General features: G+C 46.4%; 2 protein-coding genes across 6 annotated transcripts in view; one reads left to right on the top strand and one right to left on the bottom strand.

The window, feature by feature from the left end:
• prkaa2 (protein kinase, AMP-activated, alpha 2 catalytic subunit) overlaps positions 1-25,805 on the top strand; it is a 456,922-nt gene that overhangs the window by 71,615 nt on the left and 359,502 nt on the right. The window lies entirely within an intron of this gene.
• Positions 1-25,805, bottom strand: part of dab1a (DAB adaptor protein 1a) — an 83,924-nt gene that overhangs the window by 44,182 nt on the left and 13,937 nt on the right. For all 5 annotated transcript variants that reach the window (XM_084012450.1, XM_084012449.1, XM_084012451.1 and 2 more), the window contains exon 2: positions 4,836-5,112. In XM_084012450.1, coding sequence (XP_083868576.1) covers positions 4,836-4,905 — 70 coding nt within the window. In that variant the 5' untranslated portion in view covers positions 4,906-5,112. The remainder of the gene's footprint in view (positions 1-4,835; positions 5,113-25,805) is intronic.

Here is a 25,805-nt window from a genome sequence, read left to right as displayed (position 1 = left end):
TAATATCCACACGAAGAAGATAATGTGTTTGCTAATCGCACACCAGAGACGAGCAAACACACACCCACGCACGTACACACACACACACACCGACACTGACACAGGCTAACAGCTGCACCGCCATAACCCTTAACCACTCTTTTCATTCCACTGGCTGCCAGTTACACTGCAGGAACACACACTCCCACACACACACTCCGCTGCGAGGGAGTCGTGATCTCTCAGAGCCGCGACGACGGGTTTCGCTGCGTTGTGTTTGACGGCGGACGGAAGTTATTATTTAACTCGTAATCATATTCTGTGTCACATCACGAAAGACGAGACGCGCTTCGGCGAACGTTTGATTGGAATTTAATGATGTTATGAATAAAAACTGCAAATGGGAAAAGCAAAGAAAAGTGTCTGTTGGCCGGCGTGAGCGATAAATCCCTGAATAAATACAAATGTCAGCTTGATGTTTACAAGTAGCTTTAAAGGAATGAAGAGCCAGAGGATTCAAGTGAATGTTGGTTACCTGCTTACGCAGATCAGCTGACCAATCACAGTTTTTGTTGCTGAAACTGAAAAACAACTCACAAGCCTGATAAAGTCGATAGAGAATGTAACAAACGAGCCAGAAACAGCTCCGTTTACAGCATATATCACTGTTGTTTTCCTATAAATATAGAAAAACAATAACTGTCTGCAGTATTTATCCACAAGATAGAATCTACGTAACAAAGTGAATCATGAAGCTCTGCCGTCTCTCAGCCAGCTCGTTAACAGACCAACACTTTTGACCCTCGGTCTTCTGGAGAGTGAAGCAAAAAAGCAGAGCGCACGTTCATTAAGCATGTTGTAACATCTGTAATGAAATTAACGACACTCCATTTGACAAACAGAAAAATGCGATGCTGAAATCCTTCCTCGTGATGAGAGAGAAAATGGCATTCAAAGGTTCCCCAGAGTGAAGCGTCCGCGCTTCATTAGCGAGGTGGGTTGAAGACGAGATGTTAAACGGAGACAAAACTGTCTGGAGCTGCTGTTTGGCTCAAACGTCACACTGACTTGAAAGGCTTTGCACTGGCAGACTGTCAGCTCCATCTTTTATTGATCACCACGGATATCAAAATGAGTTTTGGTGATACTAATTAACAAACATTCAATCTGGGCATCTCCATGGAGTCGTAGCCATTTGCATAATGTCAACGTTGCAAATGACAGACAGGTCACAAGTGGTTCATATGATTCTTAAACAAAACTTTCTTTAATCGTCTTTTTTGTCAACATAAATACATGGAGATGCGGGAAGAGATTTGCCAGATCAACGGCGTCTACAATAAATACAGACATATTTATTTTTGTAGTAAGATACACATTGTGTGCTTTTATTGTGAAAGGTAAGAATGAAAGGAGCATGTATTATAAAGTGTATTTTCCCAAATTAATAAATAAATACAAATGTCTTCGTGGCCTTTTGTGTTGTGATACTCGCATTTAATATTTTGTCTCAATCAGGCTGTCATTTTTCTGTCAGAGCAATGCATGATGGTCTATAATGTTCAGTTGGAGTCCTCTACACAGGGTATAATAATTTGCACTAAACATTCAGACAGCACCACAACGTGGTGAACACACTGTGTAGTGAGCGGAGAGGGATTTCGGACGTGGCCATTGCTCTGCTATAACGTGTCTCACACACGCCTATCAGGTTGGAAACCATGCGGTCTAAAAGGACATTCATATTAATATCGATATTGTAGCAGAAGAGGTGTGGAAGGGAGGAGGCGGGGGCCGGAGAGAGAGCATTAGAGGGGGGGCAGAGAGGTGGACAGATGTAATCTTTCTGGATTTATTGAGGATCATAAAGGCTATAATACTTCGAGAACCGACCAATAAGACGGACCGACTCTTTGTCTGGAGGAAGCAGCAGGAAGATGCAGTTACTCGCCTCGGGGTCACGTGAACGCTTAAGGTCGAAGGTCATCTCCGTCTTGTCATGTTAATTAAATGAGAAACCTTCTGGTAGATAAACAGGAAACGCGGTGTTCTTAGAAGAACAACCCCCAAGCTCACCAACGAAACTTAATTGTGTGTACAGACCGCCGCGTGATTCAGCGTGACACGCCGCCGCCTTCGTCAGGCTCTTGGCCACGGAGCTGTGAAACAAAGGGCTGAGATTAAACAGCTCTCCTTCACGTTGACTCATTAGTCTCTCTCCACGACTCCCTCATCAGTCTCTCACTCATTCAGGGCAATGTCATATAGGAGTCAGAGGAGGAGAGCGGGAGGATGCTAAAGGAGTGAAAAAGGACTATGCTTCAGGGATTATCACGACAGCGGAGCTGCACATCATCAATGATGATCAGCTACTCGGCCGATCTATTTTCATTCAAATGGAGTAACGTTGGCAAGACGGGGGACGCGGCGCCGGGCGGGAACATGTGTACGTAGTGAACGCACGCGGGGGGGCTGCAGGTCATCCGCTAGAAGCACAATAACGACAATGTTACCAAGGCTTCCCGTTTTCCAGAGCGCAGGCTTGTTGCTCGTGTGTGGTATCTGATTGCATTTGACTTTCATCACCCTGTGTGTGTGCGTGTGTGTGTGTGTGTGCATGTGTGTGTGTGTCTGTCGGGAAGAATGACCCAGATCAGAACAGAGATGAGAACTCTCCGTGAGCCCAGCTCCACGGCTCTGCAGCCCAGTGAATTCTACATCCCATATTCACCGCCGGACGATAAAAACCCTTTGAGGAGAAAGGGTTACAAGCAGCATGCGTTCCCACTGAAAATGTCCCTTTTTGCTTCCTTTTTTTCTGGCGCGATGCCACGTGATGCGCATTGAGGTAAATATATATTTAGTAAAATAAAAATCATAAATAAAATCAACAAGGATTTGTACAATTATTAATTTATGCCCATACATACAATTAATATGCCAAAAGCCACCATAACAGTCATTTGAACTGGCTAATCATCCAAACACACGTCGTTCAAACTCGACAGAAACAAAATAAAACTTGTAAAAACCTTCTTCGTTAGTCTTATCACTGTTCCAACAATCACCAACTCTGGTCTGGTGGAAATTAAACCTTAACTCACTGAGTTACATATGAATAGAAGCACCAGCCACCAGACTCCATGAACAGAAACAGTAACGATCATCCAAGTCTGTTAGTCTTTCCACTGTTCCAACAATCACCAGCTCTGGTTTCAGAGTTTAAAAGAGAAACTGAATACACACACACACACACACACACACACACACACACACACACACACACACACACACACACACACACACACACAATATAACATTTTCACTGTTTACTAACCCTTTTTTCCGGTTTCCGGTTGTTCGTGACATTGAACAGAAAAAACAGAAAAGGGCACACACGTCTGCTGGCAACGTGAAAGGAGTCGCCTATTTTTAGCAGGTCTTCCCGTGTTAAAAAAAGAAAAAAGCCGTTTGTGCTAATTTGCGACAGAGGAAGGAGACTGAGACGAGGAAGAAGGCAGAGAGGAGAAGCTAAAAACCCTCAAGTCTAAATGCTGAAGGCGAGCCATTCATCTTTCCTCTCATATGCTCTTCTGGGCTTCAATCCCAGTACTACTGAGTGTGTGTGTGTGTGTGTGTGTGTGTGTGTGCGCATCTCCCCACATACGGAGAGCCGTCTGAATGATGAACATGATCTCCATTGCGGCAGAACAATACTGTTTCTAAATAGGACATGAGAGGCATTCAGCCTTCCTTCACACACTGTGCATGTACGGGGGGGACGCACGCTTGTTTGCAGGGGCCGAGGCGCACCGTGTGCAATGAGGCATCTGCTGCAGGTGATGGCGAGCGTGCCGTGCGGCGTCTATTAACTGTCGTTCCCGCCGGTGTCCGGAGTTTTTAGCGACATCAATCAGATGCTTATTCGGAGAAGGCGTCGCTCTCTCGCACGTCGGGGGGCAGGTGGCGCCGAGCAGCTGGGCGATGGCTGCCAGCCCGGCCCCCGGCATCACCTCTGCTCCGGGACCACCCAGGCCCGCTCTCGTACACCTGCTAGCTACCCGCCTCTGGAGCTTTTCACACACCTGGATCTGTTTGCTTCCTCGCCAACGTCCCCGGCACCTGTTTGGTGAGCAGCCTACTGTACCGTAATACCGCCGCACCTGTTAATCAGCGATGAACAACTGGATGCTGTTGTCTGTCTCGCACAGATCCATCATTAATAAAGAAGTCTAACATCTACCAGCGCTGACGGTACAGCTGTACAAAGTACTGAAGTTTTCTAATGCAATTTCAGATAAACTCTGATCTAAAACAACATAAAGTAGAAAAGTAGAAGTGATTTCTTTCCTCATGCAAACTAATATTACACTATTAGTCCGAATATGACAGTAATTTCATGCAGGTCATGTAAACAGCATATCCCATTTGGATAATCCAAATTCTCTATTACGGGACGCAGGGGGCGTGACAAATATGATAAATAACACAAAATGGCCTGAGAATATTACAGGTCTAGGGCTTTTATTGTGAAAGGTCAGAACAGAGGGTGGATTGGGTTCTGCGCTCTTTTTTTTGAGGTTGAAAGAAGTAATAAAAGTTCTGTGTTGTCATTTCAGGTAAGTATTACCATAAATGTTCTGTATGACTTCATTGTTTGATGCTGTTATTCGCCGTGTCAACAGTCTTTTGGATAAATTGATTGACTTTGACGCAAAAATCACAACGCCGACATTTTCAAGAAGGTGATGGAAGGAATTTCGTTAACTGCGCGAACAGCTTAGTGGTCTTTTTTGAGGCAAAAGCGGGACTATTTTGTGCGTGTGAACACGTCGGTGTGATGGTGCCCTTCTTACCTTTCCTCTTGGAGTCCCGTCTGACGCTGCTGGGCCTGACCGCTGGCTGTAGCTCCGTCTCTGTTGACATCCTCAGGCTCCAACTGGGCTACACTCCGCTCCGCTTGGCTCCGCTGGGCTCCGAGGGTCCCGGTTCGCAGGACGTCAGTGCCGGCTGTGCGTGCGTGGGCGCCGGGTGTGTGCGTGGAGGCGCCAGGTGTGTGTGTGGGCACACAGGCTCATGGGAGAGGGATGGGCTTCAGCCCCGACGCGACATCCCACACACACCCACGGAGAGCTGGGGGGAGAGAGAGAAAGAGAGAGAGAGTTAGACGGTGGCAGGCCAAACCTCACTTCTGATCGGGGTCTTGCGTAGCTGTTGCCCATGGTAACAGACTGGAGAGATTTGCTCTACTTCCTGCTTCCTGTCACCAATGTGTCTCTGCTTACAAATCAACAATCCCACCTCTTCAGATCACCCAACGATGATGTAAACAAGATTAAAAGTGCTTTTTTTTATACCAAATGTCATCCAAGTTTTGATCAATTAAATCTCAATTAATGGATAACGACAATGCTGATCATATTTACTTAGATTTGGCCATCAATTGTGTCACTGTAGGTCAGCGTTACTCGTTGCGTGGCTCGTGACCCTCAATTTGTGGCTCATGGTAAAATAAAAGTAGGGTCCTATGAGTGTAATTAAGGGGCACACCGCTTCATCCAGCAGCTCTCCTCTCTGTTTCACCGAGGGGCGGGGCTGAGACACACACACACACACACACACACACACACACACACACACACACACACACACAGTGATCCATAGTCATGTCGAAGACATTTATTATAACTTTTCTCTGAGTTTTGTCAACATAAGAATGACTCGACCCATAAGAATCCGCGTGATGAGCAGCTACAAACAGAATCTCACATCAGAAACGATCAGAAATGAACTGAAAGTGAAACTTAAATAGCGGCGAGTGGATTGACAGATGCACTGACTTTAAACACTGTGAAAGTGTTTGACTCCTCCATAAATTATTGCACATACACTTACATATTTATGCACATGTTCAAGGTCTCTAAATGACAAGGAATTAGAATTAGAACTACTAGAATGTTTCTTCAGTAAATGTCTTAATTTTGATTCATCAACCACATTATAAGACACCATTTGATAGAAAAAATGCTCTGAAATTGTAACAAGAAATTGAAACGGATTTCATAGGGCCCTAAATAAAAGCTGGATGCAATACCTAATACTGTATGTTAAGTGGGATGACAAATTAGTGAGCAGATATGCTTAGTTGGAGATGGGTTTTGGTGTTTTGCAGTAATGGTGGCTCTACTAGAAAGAATAGTGACGACTGTAGATTAATTGCTCTGATCTGGGAACTGTGACGATGCTGGATGAGAAAAACACAAGCAGTCAATCTGACAGGATATAAACAAGCAAACGGTTCATCCAGATGATTAAAAGCACTTTTAGAGGTAAAACCAAAACACAACTCGATGTCTTTTAAAATCTGTAATTGCAGGGAAACGGTGTGCACACAACAACAGGAAGTACAGCAGTTAAAGTTTCTTGTGCATGTAAAAGGTGTCAAAGATGTGGATGTGGAAGGTGGAGTTACTCTTCGCCACAGAAACGCCGCTCCAAGAAGAACAAGTGGCTAAAAACACATTTTTATCACTATTTTTCAGCACTACAACTCCTATCTGGCCATTGGTATAACAGTTGACCAATCAGAGCAGACTTGGCTTTTTGGGAGGGAGGGGCAGGAGGTCAAACAGAGGGTTTCAGAGATGGGCTGAGGTGAGCTGCTGCAGCACTGCATGATGGGAAAGATAAAGCATTTCTTGACAAGCATGAACCAGAAAAGGAACATTACAGGTCCACTTTAACGGTGATGATCTCTACAAGGGGAAATCATTTGACCATTTCCTCCTGTAAACTGGACCTCTAATTGTCTTTTCTAACTTTTTCCAACCATTTCTAGATCTTAACCCGATGATTATGTTATCATCCCCGACAGCAAACATGACAAAACTAATAAGACGGTTGGATGAGAAAGTCGTTTTTCTTTACTGCCGCTACCCCACCCGTCGCCCTTCTTCAGGGGCCCGGTGGGGCCCTGGCATTCTGTCCCTTCTCCGCCCGTCTGCCGCTCCTTTATTCCGAAGTGTTGACTGGCAGCGACGACTATAACCTTGGAGCCAAGTGATGCTCAGATCGGCCCTCTGACCCTGTCTTGTGAACGCATTAGAAAACACACACAAATGCAGACAAGCGACTTTCTTACACGGGTACAAAGACAGCGGGAGGCAGCTGCAAGTCGACGTGCTGAATAATGAATGCGACTACCTTCTGAGCCACACTTCACCTCTCCTCAGACTCTCAGCCCCGACCCCTCTCCCCCCCCTCTCCATCTCCACATGACAGTCGCCGAGTTGACTTGAACAAAACAAAAAACGACTGGTGCTTCTTGGGGAAGAGGGGAAATCTCTCTTATTCTCTTCCTCCCCCCCTCCCCCCTCCCTTTCTGTGTGAATAGGAGGGCCCCCGTGAGCCTCGGGCGAGAACGGATGAATTGAGAGGCTTTTAATTTGCTGCAGACAGAACAGAACAGTCCATTTAATTCTGCGGCAGAGGCCATGTCGGCAAAATGCTGACAATATTCTTTATCTGGTCCAAACACACTGGAAAAGTGTGAGTCACTCCAATTACAGGCATTATCAGCAGCACTGTTCCACCAAATGGATGGAGAGGGAGAGAGAGTGAGTACGGAGAGAGAGGGGGGGGGGGGGGGGGTTAGAGGGAAGAGAAATGAGCAGAGCGGGACGAAAGTGAGGGGTGAGGGAACACAGGGAGGGTGAGGAAGATAATGAGGAAGGGGGTAAAAGGGGAGAGAAAAAATGAAGTACAATGAGAAGAGAGAGGATGGAGGCTCTAACCCTGAACATGTCCGTCTTCTTGCCCCTTTTTGTTCTCTCACTTCTTTCTTATAGCTGTGAATTCTTTCACGCAGCATCCAGAGTTTGTTTTTAAGGCGGTCTGCTAATCCTCCACATGGAACTGGAAAAGAAGCAGCCCAGACCAACCACCTGCCGATAACCTGCCGATTATTTTCCTCCATTAATATATTAGTTGTCGATCAGTCTCAAATCTCCCAAGTCTGTTTTTTTTTAACTGTTTCAGTTTACCATCACAGAGGAGCAACAAACGAGAAGATAATCACATTTAAGAAGCTGGAATCAGAGAATTTTTACTTATCTGTTTCTTTAAAAATAACTACATTTGATTAATAGATTATGAAATTAGTCGTGATTAATGTAATAGTTTGACAAAAAATCAATGCTCCAAAATATATCCATCCATCCATTTTCTACCGCTTATCCTGTATTCAGGGTCACGGGGGGGCTGGAGCCGATCCCAGCTATCATTGGGTGAAGGCGGGGTACACCCTGGACAGGACGCCAGTCTATCACAGGGCCGACATGTAGAGACAGACAACCATTCACACTCACATTCATACCTACGGGACATTTAGAGTCACCAATGAACCTATCCCCATCCTGCATGTCTTTGGACTGTGGAAGGAAGCCGGAGAACCCGGAGAGAACCCACACTTACACGGGGAGAACATGCAAACTCCACACAGAAGGAACCCGGGACCCTCTTGCTGTGAGGCGACAGTGCTACCCACTACACCACCGTGCAGCCCCCAAAATATATCACAAAAAGAAATTGCAAAAATTTGTTTTGAGCTCCAAATCAACTTGATCTGTAAAACTGAGTCTCTCCACGAAGACTCACACCAACGCACCGCTTTAACTATCGTAAATACCAGAGATGTTGCTGCTAAGTTCTTGGAAATAAGTAATTCAGCATGAAAAAAAAAACACACGACTAATCGCCTCAAGAAATCTTAGTCGACTAAGACCAGAAGCGACAGATTAGCAGCCCTTGGAAACAGCCGCCGGTCTTCTGGTGAGAATAAGACAGAAGCTGAAAATGAGAGATTTGCTGCAGCGCCGCTCTCCAGATTCCTCCTCGGCTCCAGACATATGCTTGTTTCTCTGGAGAGCTGGGAAACGGTTCTACATCTGAGCCACGCTCCCTGGAGGGCAGTACAAGCTAATTTCTCAAGTAAAAAATAAAAATAAAATAAAAGCATGTCTATGTCTAGCTTCAGCTGTACAAATTCCCCGTCTCAAACACACACACGGCATGAAAAGAAATAGCAGTGCCATCAAAAGCGCCGTCGCCAACGCCGGAGCGCCAGTTTGACCTGGAATCAGCGCGGCAGCTAAAAGTAGCAGCAGAGTAGGATGTGAACACGGCTTAGCGGGGCTGGATTTAGACGGCAATCTGAGGCCCCACCAGACTGGAGGGAAAGGAGATGGGAACGAGTGGTAAATGGGGGGCTGCCAAGAGGCGCGGTGGGTGATGTGAGGATCTGTGTGTGTGTGTGTGTGTGTGTGTGTCACTCGATAAACAGGATGCTGCCAACAGGGGCTTAATGGCCAGAAATCATCTCCAGCTACATTAAAGTCTGCCAGGAAGACGAAAGGAAAGAAAGAAAGACAAACAGAAAGAGGGGCGCCGGCTCTCTCGCCTCCCCTCTTCTCTCACGGTAATTGTGTTCCGTCCATCAGGCTCACAGTTAGATTAGCGACTCCAATCATTCAGCTTTCCTGCCGTCGTAATAATGAATAATCATCACTGGGACCACCTCTACACTACCTGTCCATCTTGTGCCCTCCCCCCCTCGCCAACGCCACCTTTGTACCCCGACACCGAAGCACAGCCCTTATCAATGCTCTCGTTGATGAGTAATGGCACACGACTGCAGGTACCAAAGGTCGTCCGTGTTCCAGTCCGTCACGGTCCGCACGTCTTCATGGTAATGAATGGACGATATTTCTTTGGACCACGTTAACAAGCAGACGCAATCAAAATGCCCCTTGAAAATGCCATCTGATCAGCCGATCTGGCAAACCGAAGAGTGAAATAATAAACAGAGGTGAACCTCAAGAGCATGAAATATGGAGACCTACCAGTTCACGATCCGCTGCGTGGAAACATTTACAGCGTCCACTCGACTACGGCGGCAGAACCAACTCGGTGGGGAAAGAAACGCAACAGAAAGAGCAACGGCAGAGAAAGTGAAAGATCAACTACAGGAGGTCAGAGGACACGACGTACCAGTGGGCCAACGAGTTAATAGACTGTTTGAGAGAGAGAGAGAGAGAGAGAGAGAGAGAGAGGCAACAGGAAGAAGAAAACACCTGAGCTGTGGGTTAAAGTTCAGGTGTCATACCCAGATAACAGCTGCATACCTCTTTACTTTGCACCTAAATGACGTGTCGGATGTAATCCGAGGTTAGAACGACAAAGGACAGGATATACAGTAGATAGATAAGAGGATTAAATGCAATAAAATTACGGATGAAGATATTAAAGGGATACTTTTTTTAAATGGGGGTCATATGAGGTATTTATACACAGTCGGTGTATTACCTGCAGTAATACTAAAGCTGTTGCAACCTGCCACTTTGTCAATCATCATTTTCTATTCTCCAATATTTAAATGATTATGGTGTGATTTATTTATGGAGATCTGTACCAATCAAAGATGTGTTCTTATGTCTGTAGTATATGATATGTGGGCCAGGACATCTTAGATCCAAAATAGTTCATTTCAAATTTGCATTTTGACACACATTTGAAAACTTCCGTCCTTATTGCAGCCTCCTGTACGACCACACACAAGCGGTTTGGTCGAGGGCGGAGGAGGTTTGGCACGCCGTCGCCGGTCAGTCATCGCCTACTGCTGAAACAATCACAGCTCAGCGCGCCATAGTGCAGCTGGAGCATGACTATTCACGGCCCCCGGTAGAAAGGGCTTCCATGACACTGATCTGAACAGCCATTACCTACACCGCATTTGCAGCGCTACATTTCAGACGATTCCCTCTCGGGGCCGAAGCAAGAAAAACAAAAAAAGTCACATCAACAGCGGTTACATCTGCGCCACGTACGAACGGCGCCTGTAAAACCGTTGCTGCAGCTGTCTAGTGGACAGAGCGCCGTTATTGCAGCGGGGCCCGGAGGCCCCCGTAACAACAGCAGTGCTGCTGGTTCAGCAGGCAGCCAGCCAGGCCACCAGCCAGCAGAGCAACAGCAGCCCTGCAGGAGGCGAAAACATGGACACACGGGGGGCCCTGGGCTACTCCAGGTCCTCCACATGGCTCCCTGCCTGGCTGACTGACGAGAAGGAGCATTCAGCAGAGGCCTCATCAGGAAAAAAGGTAAACACACACTTTCCAACCCGGCATCTCCTGCCAGAAATAGGATACGCCACAAGATGACAGATTCGCACGCACGTGCAGATTAACACAAAAACATGGGCGCACGCACACAATAACACACTCCTCACATCGTCTTCTCCTAACCTATTTACAGACACGGGGCTGCAGATATCAAAGCTCCGCGCTCTCTTTGGGGAATTCCTCTTTCTCATGTTTTAAGGGGGAAATAGATGAAAACGAATCTCGTTCTCCCTGCACCTCCCCCGTGTGTGTGTGTGTGTGTCTGCCTTGTTAATGTGCTAAAATGTAAATTGGTTGGCTCAACAATGTGTATAAGGCTGTCTATCTTCCTGCAGAGTGGAAGCGGAGGCTTTGCTGACAGACTGAGGATGTGCCTGTATTAACAAAGCCACACTGTGATTCTGTCTGACTGATCTCCTCGCTGCCTCCTTCCAACCCACTCTGCCATTCTACTACATCAGTCTGCATCACACCCGTCTCCCTTGTTGACACATGGGAAGCAAATTTGCCGAACTCCAGCACTTGCATTGACAGCGTGACTGATTATTTAGCGAATACACGCTTTTCTTTACGGCGGCGTTTCTCCCGTCGAGAGTCAGGTGGTCTCGACACAACCAGACCGGTAAACACTATTGTTATTCTGCAACATGTGGTGGTGGCCCCTGAAGTGGAGAACAGCACAAACATGCAGTAGACCTCTAAATAGCGCTTTTATTTATCTTCATGGCGTCTTTACTTATTCAATTTGATGCATCAGTGGTGGGTGAATTAAGTGTACATGCACTGGCTGCCTGTATTATCCAGAATGAAATTTAAAATCCGCCTCCTCACCTACAAAGCACCGTCATAAGTTAAAGAGCCTGACGTACTCCATTACCAAACAAGACCTCAGGGCTCCCAGAATGCAGCGTTGCTGGTGGTCCTAGAGTCTCCAAAAGTAGAATGGGAGCCTTCAGCTACCAGGCTCCCCTCCTGTAGATCCAGCTACCAATTTCAGTCCAGGTGACGGACGCCCTTCCCCCCATTTAAGAGGAGGTTTAAGACTTCTCTTATACACTTATACTAAGGGCTGGCTCAGGCTTGTCTTTGACCAGCCCTGTTAGGCTGCTATAGGCCAGGACTAGAGACTGATATTATCGGCCGTTATAAGGCATTTTCCAAACTATCGGTATCTGCATTTATAATAGCCGATAAATGAATATGAAACACCCTCATAGAACTTAACAGAATTTGTCTCCAGTCTTGTTCAAAGTTATATTTATGAAGCATACCAAGTATTTTAATACTGGTAACTTTGTGTTTGGTTGTTGTTGTTATTGTGTTTTTGTTCAAAGGACTTTAAGTTTTATATCTTAAGTTTGTATTTTTATACGTTTTACTTATCAGAACTTGAATATATTTTGATGTTCCTCTGTTCCATTGTGACAATAAAATAAACAAGTTTATTAAACATTTTATTAAACAGAAATAACTACAAAAAACTAATGTTAGGGAAATCTGTTAATGTTTTGTTACGCGTTTCTGAAAATAAATAAATAAATATCGGCCGATATATCGGATTTTTAAATCAACAAACATTTTTATCGGTATTGGCCTTCAAAACCCTTTATCGGTCGGGCTCTAGCCAGGCTCCTCTCTCCTTGTCTCTCCATCATTCGTGTCCCATTAATGCTCATTACCAACTTGACTTCTAACCAGAAGTCTCACCTTGCAGGTGCAGCTTGAACCTGCTGTCGTGTCCCTGCTGCTATTATATTGTCATATTTCTATTATTCACTATGCTATTATTTCTGCTTTATTATTATTAGTATCATTGTGTTATATCCACTGCTGCTATTTATCATTATTGTTACTTCTGCTATTAATCTTATTCCATGTATCATTTCTGTGATATTGACTATGTTGTCATTTTAGTTGTTTATTCTGGACACATGACGTCTATTGCACTTCTATCCGTCCTGGTGGAGGGAGCTGTTGCTCTCCCTGAGGTTTCTTTCAGCTTTTTTAGGAAGCTTATTCGATGGAGGGTCCCAGGACGGAGGATGTTCGATGTTGTACAGACTGTAAAGCCCTCTGAGGGGCTACATAAATACAATTGAATTGAATAATGAATGGAGGATTGGAGGTTTTTCTAGTCGCCGCTTCACAACATATTTTATTTTCAATTTGTCCGTTTGCAGCCAGCGTGGCCCAGCGGCTCTGAAGCCAGGTGTCGCTCTTCGCTCCAGTAAAAAGCAACATCACTGAGCTGCGGTACATTGTGCAAACGGCTCGTTAAAAATGTCCACTCAACAAGATTCAGACCCCCCCCCCCCCCCGCCCCATCAACGGCCCCGCTGGCCCCCCATCAGCAGAGCCGAGAGTGACTGATGGATCCGCTACATCTGTGGAGTGGAAGAGAGGAGAGGAAGATTCTGGTGCATAAAAATAGAGCCGGAGCAGGAGACTGAGACTTAATTAGGGATGCAATCATCAATTATTCAAAACACTTAATCATGGTGTCGCACGATGCTGTTGCACAAAAACACACACACAAACACACACACTGACACATCACAGGTTTTTTTTTTCAAACCTCTGAAGGCCGACAGATAGATGGATGAAGAGGAAATGAAGAAAAGGAGTACTGTTGCTTCTGCATCGTTCATTTTTGACACAAATTATGTCTCAGACACAATGAACACAAATAAAGGACAAACAGTCGGTGCAGGGATACGCATTACATAATCCTGGAGCCACAGCAGATATGTACACCCACTTGTCCTGTGCAGTGTCACAGGGGGCCGTGAGCCAATCACAGCTCACAGAGGGCGAACGGACTGTCTTTGGACTGGCAGCTTCACTCACAAGCTCACATCACCTTTCTTAACCCCACACGCAGAGCTGTGATTGGTCGACTGTTTCGCCGCCTGGCTTGATTGGCTCTCTGTGGGATACTCTGCTGGGGACGTGATGCAAACTTGAACCGTGTCCGTCATGAGGATTCAGTGATCAGCCGTGCTGGGACTGATCCACATCCAGCATCGGTTACACTGATAACTAACCACAACTCAGCTTTCAGAGCCACAGCAATGTGGCCTCGTGTCACCTTACGTCGAAATGAGGAAGAGAGGCCCCTGGCACTGCATCTGTACACACCTCACTTCAAGTTCTTCGATGATAGACGTAGAGGGAAGATCTGGTGGAGGAAGGACTGGACGGTGGTAGGCGGTGAGGATGCTTTAGGCTAAACCTTCAACAATAAGAGTCCCCAAACTCCTTCACCTGCAAGCCGCCAGCGTGCCCTGCCTGAGCGGTCTGTACCAAGAGGCACATCTGGAGAAGTCAACGGGTGAGCTTCATCAATGACTTCCCTGTCTGTCTGTCAGTCCTCTGAACCCAATCAGACCGCAGAGGGAAGCTCTTGCAGCCTCCTGCCACTAGCGGCCATCAGTCAGTCACACTTCCTGCCTCCTGCCCGTGTGTCTAATCGCCCACGCCCGCCGTCACAGTCGCACGCCCTCCCAGTTAAAACACAGGGAGCCGGCGAGATAAATCTTTACTGAGTGTCTGTGTTTAATAAGGCCTTGTTGTTTCTTATGGACTCTGACAAGATGATTGGCACACACACACACACACACACACACACACACACACACACACACACACAAACACACACACACACACAGTATCAACAGCACCAATGTGTAGCACAGTAAGCCAGATATTTAGCACTTTTTCCCACTAAACTTTGTATGAGTTTCTTGTACTGCCTTACGTCCAGTTGTCTTTTTCACACACACACACACACACACACACACACACACACACACACACACACACACACACACACACACACACACTTATATACACACACACACACACACACACACACCGAGCTCAGACAAAAACTGCACCCTCTGATGTCATCAATAGACTGCGTGAATCACCAAGGGATTGTCAGACTCAGGACACAATTAGCATAATTTCCATTTGTGAAAACCAAACTCTTTGAACTTTGCGCAAACATATGCAGCCAAACACACACACACACATTTGGCAATGTGCAAATATCTCATGCTGCATACAGAGTCTGTGAAAGTTCCTGGAGGTGAAGCTTTGTGCCAGCTCTTGAAATAGACCCTTTTAGCACCCTATGGTCTATTGGACTGCTGGACCGTCTGAACTCTCTCAGTGTAGAGGGGCTATTGGCATCCACTTCCCTGTGGGGCTTCCAGTCAATACAAACCTCTTAAAACTGAGCATGTGTGTTTGGATGTGTGTTTGAGAGAGAGAAGACACCTTTCCAACGGAAAAAGGAAGCTTTTGTGGAACTTGTTGTGTTTCGACTGCAGGGACCCGGGCTCTAAATTAAGATCTGGGGACATTTTGTATGTATATATAAATAAATAAATGTTCTGAAAGTACAGGAACGTTCTTGGTGGTTTGCAGGAATGAAAGTCTTTGGTTGGTCAAACAAACACAGCGCCGCTGCTTTAACGCATGTACAGCCTCATTCAGAAAATAAGGAAGTGGTCTCGTATTGATTTAGGCTCATTTTTTGGACATAAGGAAAGCATTTCTCTTTAATTTAATAACATTAGAAGGAAAGTGAGGCTTTGCTGTGGCTTTCATTTCACAAAAAGACACATAAAAAGAGAGGTGAGAGGGTGAGTGGTAGAATAGAGAGAAACAACACTGAGAATAAGGGAAAAAACTCATTAATAACTACAGAAAGAGTTCAGAAAGGAGACGGCCCAGTTTCCTGTATCTGTGTCATATTTGGCTTTTCTCCGTCTCGGTAACACACTTTCACAAGATCTGGCAACTAACACACAGCTGACTAGCTTTTGTAATGCTATGTACTGCTGTGGACTCATTTGCCTCATCTTTGATGGTCTTTGGAAACGAGAGAGAGAGAGAGATCTGTTACCAGGCAGGCATCCAAATGACGTCATTTGTTCCGGGCGTTCATTGTAAATGCAATGTGTGCACGTGCTGCAGGTAATGATGGTGTGCTAAAGCAGAGTCCCACCCCGACAGGGCCCAGCCTCTCTGTGCCATCCATCATAGCGCAGCAGCTGCTAATGATACCAATATATACACCGGCACAGAGAGGGCTGGGGGAGGGGAGAGGGGGGGAGGAAAACATGGAGGAGGACAGGGATGGAGGGAGAAGAAGATGGGGAGGAAGATAGCTCTGGAAGTGAAAGAGACAGCTGGGATTAAAAGAGAGACAACGAACAAGAAGAATTTCACTGTTATTACTATACTGTAGGTTATGTCATATAGAGATTGCCAATAAAGCTAACTTGAATTTGCATTTGAGAGAGAGAGGAGGAAGACGAGGAGGAGGGAGCTGGTAGAGAAGAAGCAACCAGCATGAAGAGGGAAAGAAATGTGCTGTCACAGGCTGAGGAGTGAAAGACCGTGTGACTGGAATAGGCAATCAGTCCTCCACACACACACACACACACACACACACACACACACACACACACACACACACACACACACACACACACACACACACACACACACACACACACACACACACACACACACACACACACACACACACACACAGAAGCTGGTTGCATCTGTGTGGATTAATATTGAAGGCCAGTGGAAGCTGCGTGTTGGACATGACCTCCGAGCTCCTCAGGAAGGAGACACAAGTCTGCACTTCTCCTGATTGGGTTTATCTTCAGAGATTGTTTTACGGGCGAATCATAAATTCCTCCGCGAGACAGACGGGACGGAATTCAAACAAGACACATCGAGGAAGAACCGTTCATGTTGTAAGAACAGTGATTCTCAAAGTGGCACTCATTAAATACTCATAGAATTATCTACAGATGGCCAATATAAGAACATATATTTATATATGTAGCCCACGCACTTTGGCTTCGGACCCACAGAAACTCTGACTGAATTGTGTCAAACAATAAGTTCGGAAACAATAGTCATTTTGAAGGTACAGGAATGAGTCAGCATTTTTGCACATGCACATCAAGGTGAATGTGATCTTTTGAATGGGTTCTTGGTTAGATGCCTGAAATCAGGTCATTAACATGCTTAAGAAGTAATTAGGTTGAAGTTTTAGAGTAACAATAAAGAGGGGGTTCTCCGGTTAGGGGTATCTGATCCCCCGTTTTAAGCAACACACTGGCAACCAACCCCCGCTGCTAAATTGGCCTTTTTATTATGTCTCAATGACATCGTGTGGTTAAACGCGGCAGAGTTGGTGAAAGTCTCATGAAAGGTTGTGTTAAATCGAGTCGCTGAACAAGACACAAAATGTATTCACTGAAAAAAAAATCAATGTCGGCGTGGTGCTTCTGAGGAGAACTGTAATCCCTTTGGCTTGTTGAAATAAAAATAACTGGAAATCTGAGGGGGAAAAAAACATCAACACAAGTTATTAAAAATGCATGATAATATGGAAAATGTGTAGAAACTCAAGCATTCTTAGAGCCCTTCAGTTGAAGAATATCTAAAGAGGTTTGAGTCCAAAGCTCGGCTATTTAAAGGTCCGTTTTTCTGCACCATATTGAAGACCACCGTTTTTATTTTACCTGCTCAAAAACAGGAGCTACACAAATAACGGCACAATCCAAAGCCAAGACTTTTGCTCAATTAATCTTTGGATATTTCCAGACTAGCTCAAATAGATCTGTTGAGAGAGAGAGTGAGACAAACAGAGCGGGACAGAAAAGGATGGAGCACTTTCTTTTCTCGTCTCATCTTATTCCCCAGATGCATCATCCTCTTCACTTCCTGGAGCAAGACGAAGGCCAGCGGGGCTGTGAAATAATCAGATGCCTGCACCAGCTAAAGGAGGACTCCGAATATGCTAATAGATAGGAGATTAAGATATGTAGCTGGAGGGTCACACACACACACACACACACACACACACGGAATAAAACCCCCTATTCTATGATTATTGAGGACAAATTATAATGGCTGCTCGAGAGCAGAGAGAGCTTTGGAGAACATTACAGTGTCTTTGATGAGGGTTCAGGTAATGAAGAGGATTATTTCTTATGTGCGGTTGAACAAAAAAAAGAGATAAAAAAGAAAAAGGGGATAAAAAAGATGCAGATGTGTGTGTGTGTGTGTGTGTGTGTGTGTTTAATGACATGCAGAGTCTCACTAGATTACACAGGACTGTATCTGCTGCAGGCAGAGGGTCCAGGTGAGGAAATCCCTCCCTTTCTTCCTTGTCCCTCCATCTTCCCCTTGTTGCCACGGCGTTACACAAAAAGTAGTAGCCCCCCTGACCCCCCCCCCCCCCCCCCCCACACACACACACACCTCCACTTCCTCCATCTCCTTTAACAATCCAGCCCATGAAAAATATCATCCCTGCCTTCTCCTTTGTCTCCTCCGTGCTTCCCTCTCCATCTGATGGCTCATCTTTCTTCATTGCGCCGCCTGCCTCTCTCCCGGCGCCGGCCATCTGTACAGTAACAGGTGCGCCTGTGCATGTGACTGATGCGTTTGTTACCTGTAGCGCCGCCTGCAGCCACATCCTGCCTCTGCCTATCTGACCTACAAGCCACCGCTCTCCTCTTACTTGTCCCCCTTATCCCCTCCGTGTCTCCTTCAGACGGCAGCGGGATGACGAGAGGAGTAGGAGACGAGCGGCGTAATGAGTCGGAGGCGGCGGCAAGCTGTCGCATATTTGTATGTGTTTGGAGCTTTTAACCAGCCGCGCTGCGTTCACCGCGGTGGAGTTCGGGTAATTAGTCCCACCGGTCCATGAGTGCGTGCCTACGTGGAAGCGTATATACAGGTGTGTGTGTGTGTATGCGTGCACATGTGTGTGGTCTGCTGGCTCATCTCATTAGTCTCGCAGGTGAGTGATTAAATGCTCTGTAACACCTGGAAGTGTTGCTCCGATCCTTCATCCCCTCCCATCTCTGCTGTTGTCTTAATTTACAGCGATACCTCTGAGAACTCCCCTGGCCCCGTCATAACACACTCCACAGGACACCCCCCCACACACACACACACACACACACACACACACGCACCATCACTTACAGCCACACCTTACTCTGGAGTCATGCAGTCTGTAACATTGCTGGGTCCACCTATCTATTAAAGTAATGGCTTTTGGGCTCCAAACACAAGTCTCCATTATGAAAATGGCTGAAATATACAGTATGTGTGTGTGTACGGCCCCGTTGTCCACGCGTCGAAGTGTCCTTGAACCCCGAACGACTCCACGCTAAGTCCCGCCCTGTCGAATGCAGACATGGCCAATCATAGCGTCCGACAACTACCCGGCTCTGCTCCATACGCTGTGATTTTGTGGATTGGGAGCCATTCGGTGATAGTGATAGTGATGCATATTAGACGGGGAGGTGGGAAGCAGATATACGAGCACGTACGGACACGCTGTGACTGACGCCAGTGTCTAGTTTGAAGCTTTTAATCATTGTAATCCTCAGCTATTTCACCCGCTTGTGTTATTATTTTCAAATGGCAGTTTTACTGTTTTTTATCAAATTTTAATGTCTTTGCTATGAATGTATTTATCTGCCTCTGTGAGCAATTTGAATCGCCTCGTGTATGAATGGTGCTATATACAAATAAGCCTGCCTTGCCTTTGGAGCCCTGACCAATATGCATTATTGGACAGAAATGTTCCATCAAAAATCACAGCTTTTTCATGGAAAAGTGACCTGGGGAGCTTCATCAAACATGAGACCAACATATAAAACCGCCACCGCATTTACATGATGAAGTGCGAGTCCCAAACAAGGGTCCACGGGGCTACTGATGGAAATGGGCATGCTGGGGGGGCGGCGATTATATTACCAGTCTCACATCCACACATCAAGCCGGAGCACCAATCACGTAATGAGGGAGAAAAACCATAGAAGGAAAGTCAGTCAGTCGTTTAATAAAGCGTACAGGCAGCAGGCAGACGGCCGGCCGCATAAGGGCTGCTGTGATATTATTACTGCGTGCGTGCCCCTGAGGACTGACATGTGATGAATGTCAGCAGCATCGGGGTAATAAATTGCGGAGGTCAATCCACTCCGGTGAAGAGGTCCACTCTGGGGGAAGGCCACCTGATTGACACGACGGCTTCAGATATTCCCTTCAGCACACATTTCCATTCGCTCCGCGGGCCCCAGTTTGTCAGAGCGGGGATCATTAAGTCGTTCTCTCCAGAGAGCGCCGGTCCGAGGCGGCGTGAGGGGATCACAGGAGGAACTCATTTGAGGGGCGATTTACAGCAAAAGGCCAAGGTAAGAGTCTGTTTTCTCCAGGCAAGCTGTGACTCTCCAGAGATGGGGGGAGGAAGGGGGGGAGAAAGCTGAGACAGTGGAATGACTGCCAGCTCTAAAACCCATTAGACCTCCACACATACGCATGAGGGCGCATACAGGGTGCAGGCGAGGGCTGTGGGTGAGGTGAGCACAACACAGCAGCAGGTAGTAGGACTAATAACAGCAGAACAATCAACCGTCGCTTGATTTCTCCCTCTGTCATTCACTGCCTTTCACTTTCCGGATGGCTCCATTCTAACCGCATGCTTCCGACTGGACTTTACATCACTTTTCATCTCCTCTTGCTTTTTACCCAGAAGGACATAATGGACGCTTTAGCACTTTGCTGCTTTACGACGTGAAAAAGCTGCTCAAAGCCAAAAAACTCCTCACAGGAGAGAGCAGTCTTTCCATTCTTAGTCCGCATGCTAACATTCACGCCGTCGTCCTGGGGAAAGGAAGATAAACTCAGTATCTCTCTCTTCCAGCACAGCCGCTTCACAAGACTGAAGCAATGCAAAGCTGCAGAGCAGAGAAACAGCATGGCAGCGTGCACATTTACTACCGCACCAAATATGGCGGCCCACTCATGCCCATCGCATTATCACTATCACCCCCGCCACATATTCCCACCAGCTCCAGGCGTGGCTGTTAGGGGCGTGGGGTGATTGAAACCATCAAATCAGTTCACAGTCATTTAATCCTGCAGCTCTTAGATCTGGCCCATCCCATTAATCCAAGCTTTATGTGCACACACACACACACACACAGTGAGCATGACCCGTGGTTGAATGGGTGGTCTGTTAACACCCTCGTTCCCAAAAATGACTTATCACGCTCATCAACCCTCACACTGCTGAGGATGGAGTTGAGTCGTTATCTGTGAGCACGTCCAGCTAATTGAATGCTGCCTATCTTAATGCTCCAATGTAGAGTGGAGGGGGAAATGTATGTGTGTGTGTGTGTGTGTGTGTGTGTGTGTGTGTGTGTAGCAGCCCAGCAGAGTGTGTCAGTCTCGTAAGATGCTCAGTGGAACTCGATCAAGGAGCACAAATAACCTGAGAACAGGTGATTGAATCCTCCATTCGTCCTTAAAGAAGACCACTGACTGAGAGGCTGACCACACACACACACACACACACACACACACACACACACACACACACACTGGTTTTAACTCTTCAAGATCACACACCCGGTCATATTTTGCACCATTCAACAATATATGCAAGTTAAATTACAAAAGAAATCCATTTATTTGTATTTTTATATCAAAATCCAATCATCTTTTCTTCCTGTTGAAGTAAATTTGCTGGTATCAACCGATTTCAACCAATCAGGTGAGAAACGGCAGCAAGCCGAAGGAAACATGTGACAAGAGAGAAACTAATGTTAAGACATCCACTCGTTCCCAGCTGGGTCACAGCACGGAGAATAACACCTGTTCATATCAGCCTTGCATCGCACATTGAATGGGATGTTCATGTTTCTGAGTAAGTAGGCAAATGTTTGCCAACAACGACAGGCTCAGCCATAAGAAGCTGATACAATATCAAAGCTTGTTTTCGGGGTCTTCCACCCACTAATAGATGAAAATTGCCTAATGCAGCTATAAGCTACTTAAGGCTTTCATAGAATAAACGGTACAGCTGCATTTTAGTTTCTGTAAATAAATACATCCTTACTAGCGCTAAAGCTCCACTTAGCAGCTCAATCTAAAGCAGCACTAACTACGTCGACTCGTTTTTATCTCTATTCCTAATGTGTATTTACGCGTCTGTGGGTCAAATCCTCTTACACGACCGCCAGTAAACAACGTTTAAAATGTGGGGGAAATAAATAATACTGCAACTGGACAGACATGCGGAGCGCTGGGTCAACAACAGTGTATGAATTAACTGGGTGTTTGTCTTCTAGTTCGGATTCATCTGTTTTTTTGTCTCCATCACTTTAATCCTTTTGTGTTGTTCATGGGTTCGTCACCTGACTTCACTTGCTTCTCCGACGCATCTGCAGCAGTATTTAATCATCACTAATGCAACTGACTGCTGTTTGCTGAGATTTGATTTGGATTTTCATTTTAGAGGTGTTGATTGAGGGGCAATGGAGAACCGATTTGCCTATAAAGTGTTATAAATAGTGCATTGGTATAAGGGCAGCCCTAAGGATGTGTGTGTGTGTGTGTGTGTGTGTGTGGGGAGGGGGGTGGGATGATGGTTGCTAACATTATAAACTCCACTTCCACCGAGTGTCTCTCTCTCCCTCTCCTTCTCTCTCTCTCTCTCTCAGTGGTTGCTGTAGCGTCTGACCTCACTCCAAAGAGTGGCCTACTGGCTGCATTCAATCTGCTCCTTCACCTCACTAGTTAACGCACGCCAGAATGAGGTGGGAGGTTAGTGTGACGGGAGAAGGGGGAGGCCGAGTGTGTTTAAGCTTTTACACATGCACAAGTGTGTGTGTGTGTGTGTGTTCAAAAGGTCAAGGCCAAGCATTGAAACGGCTACACGCTGACATTGAGACTTCTCTTTCCCCTCAGAAATCATTTGATTGCCATTGACCATCGTTGCAACCCGCGCTTCACCTGACAACTTCCATAAGAGGTCAGTCACAGGTCGACCACGCCGAGCTAAAAACTGAAGCCTCGGAGCTTTTCCACTGTTGCTTTTTAATGCTGCATGAAAGAAAGAATCCCATTTTGATCATTTTTATGTTTCTGCCTTAATTGGAACTTAACTTGGTTTATGGGTAGAGAAGATTTCATGACCCATGAAACCACATAAAACCCCATTCTGTAATCACAAAAAAGTGCCGGGAGTCGTGAGCTGAGTGAAAATGTGTGCGGAGGTAAAAAAAAAAATGCGCGACATGCGAGTGCGTCAGAGAGTGAATGAAGCAACAGCATGTGGGCGTCTGCCGCCTCCTCTGGGCCCAGCGAGCGCTGGACGAGCCGGGCACCAGATGCTCCAGGGAGGCAGCTCGCGGTGTGGTTCTGGCCCAGAGACGGCTCTCCTGTCCCCGTTTCATCTGCTCTAACAGATGTCTGGCCCTACCGTCTCCAGAACTAGCACCCTGTCTTTCAAAGAGAGACAGACAGGCTGTCTCACTTCCACATGACTGAGGAGGCCGATACGTCACCATACGGGGAAACGCAACTGTGAATCAGGTGCAGCGATGACAATCGCTAATGACAGACTGAACTGTGGCTGATCCTTACAAACAGAGACAGCGAGGGCGAGACAAAGGGGAGAATCGTGGGACGGTTAAAAATTCATTAGTGAGCGACCACAGAAAAGATGAAGGGAAAAGCAGCAGAGACAAAGAGAGAAAAGAAAGAGGGCGAAAAATATAAAGAGGAAATCCTCAGAGGGAAAACATCTCTGCGTTCCTGTTGCCGTCTATTTCTTTCTCCAACTTTGTTGCCGTCTCACAGCGAGTGTGGAAGTCAGTGGAGCTGTTCCACGGGGAAGTGTAGCTAACAAACCCCCAGGCCGACCTGAGAGCCCGGCCCCGCCCCCCCTCTGCACATGCATTCATTAGCTATTGTGTTCCTTGAATAACGAATATGGTACAAGAACCGAGCGTCTCCGCTCCTTTGTACGCGGCTGCATGAAAGGCAGCGAACACAAATTAAAATGTAACACAGTGGCGCTTTGTTTGCCCACTTACTCTGCAGAACCTGAAATGTCACGAGGAGCATGTGATGGCGTTTGGGGGTCTCAGCTCCTGGGAAAACAGGGACGTGAGGCGTTCGGTTAATTGAAGTGTTAATGTGCTGTGTGACTCCGGCGCCTCTGTGTGTGTGTGTGTGTGTGTGTGTGTGTGTATACGTGTGTTCGCCTCATCTGAAGTGCTTTTGTTTGCCGTGAAAACTCATTAACAAAGTGAACATCTTTGCGATTTCACCTTAAAGTGGAGCTCGCTGGAGAACGAATGAGCAGTGAGACCAGACAGCAGACAGCAGACAGCAGAGCATCGGAGAAAATAAGAACGTTAGATAATGATGATGAGTGGAAATACTAAAGGTGAATGTGGAGGGGGGGTTGGCAAGAGGGACAGTTCCATAAGATACAAGAGGATCCCCGGAGCTCCAGAACAGACGAGACAGAGACAGTAGGGACAGGGCAGAGATGGGGAAACTAAGACAGAGACGGGGAACCGAAGACGGAGACGGGGAACCAAAGACAGAGACAGGGAACCAAAGACAGAGATGGAGAATTGAAGACAGAGACAAGTAACTGAAGACAGAGACGGGGAACTGAAGACAGAGATGGGGAACCAAAGACAGAGACGGGGAACAGAAGACAGAGATGGGGACCAAAGACAGACCAAAGATAGAGACAGGGGACCAAAGACAGAGACAGGGAACCAAAGATAGAGACAGGGAACCAAAGACAGAGACAGGGAACCGAAGACAGAGACGGGGAACAGAAGACAGAGACTGGGAACAGAAGACAGAGATGGGGAACAGAAGACAGAGATGGGGACCAAAGACAGAGACAGGGAACCAAAGACAGAGACAGGGAACCAAAGATAGAGACAGGGGACCAAAGACAGAGACAGGGAACCAAAGATAGAGACAGGGAACCAAAGACAGAGACAGGGAACCGAAGACAGAGCAGGGAACCAAAGACAGAGACAGGGAACCAAAGATAGAGACAAGGGACCAAAGACAGAGACAGGGGACCAAAGACAGAGACAGGGAACCAAAGACAGAGACAGGGAACCAAAGATAGAGACAGGGAACCGAAGACAGAGACAGTGAACCGAAGACAGAGATGGGGAACAGAAGACAGAGATGGGGAATCAAAGTCAGAGACGGGGAACCAAAGACAGAGACAGGGAACCAAAGACAGAGACAGGGAACCAAAGATAGAGACAGGGGACCAAAGACAGAGACAGGGAACCGAAGACAGAGATGGGGAACCGAAGACAGAGACGGAGAACAGAAGACAGAGACTGGAGACAGGGACTGTGAACCAAAGAGACCATTAACATACAGCCATTCTGTTTACAAGAGCACAAGAGTGTTCTTCATACATCTCGTCTAGTCAGTTCGCTCTCAAACGTCCAACAGTTTTCCCTTAAAAAGTCAAACTCAGTGTAAGCAGTCAGTGACATGTGTAGTTAGGCTGCAGCCCGGATGAAGACAAGAGAGCCTTTATTCACAGTAAGAATTATCTCAAGAAAATCCAAGGTTGACAGTTTCTTTTAAAGGTTGCTATCTCAATATTGACCAAAATATCTCTGATGACTTTTGCCATTGCCGAGCAGCCCGACAACGCAACACATGACTTACTAGTTAACATCCTCTGCAAACTAGTGAAGTAAACTCACTCCACACTGCATTTCCTCCTATTTATCTGCTGATTCACAGAGCTGTCGG

This window comes from Eutrigla gurnardus (assembly GCF_963514095.1).
Source record: "Eutrigla gurnardus genome assembly, chromosome: 6".
Classification (NCBI taxonomy): Eukaryota; Metazoa; Chordata; class Actinopteri; order Perciformes; family Triglidae; genus Eutrigla; species Eutrigla gurnardus.
Note: the sequence above shows the minus strand (reverse complement) of the source record. Positions and strands in the feature narration are given on the sequence as shown.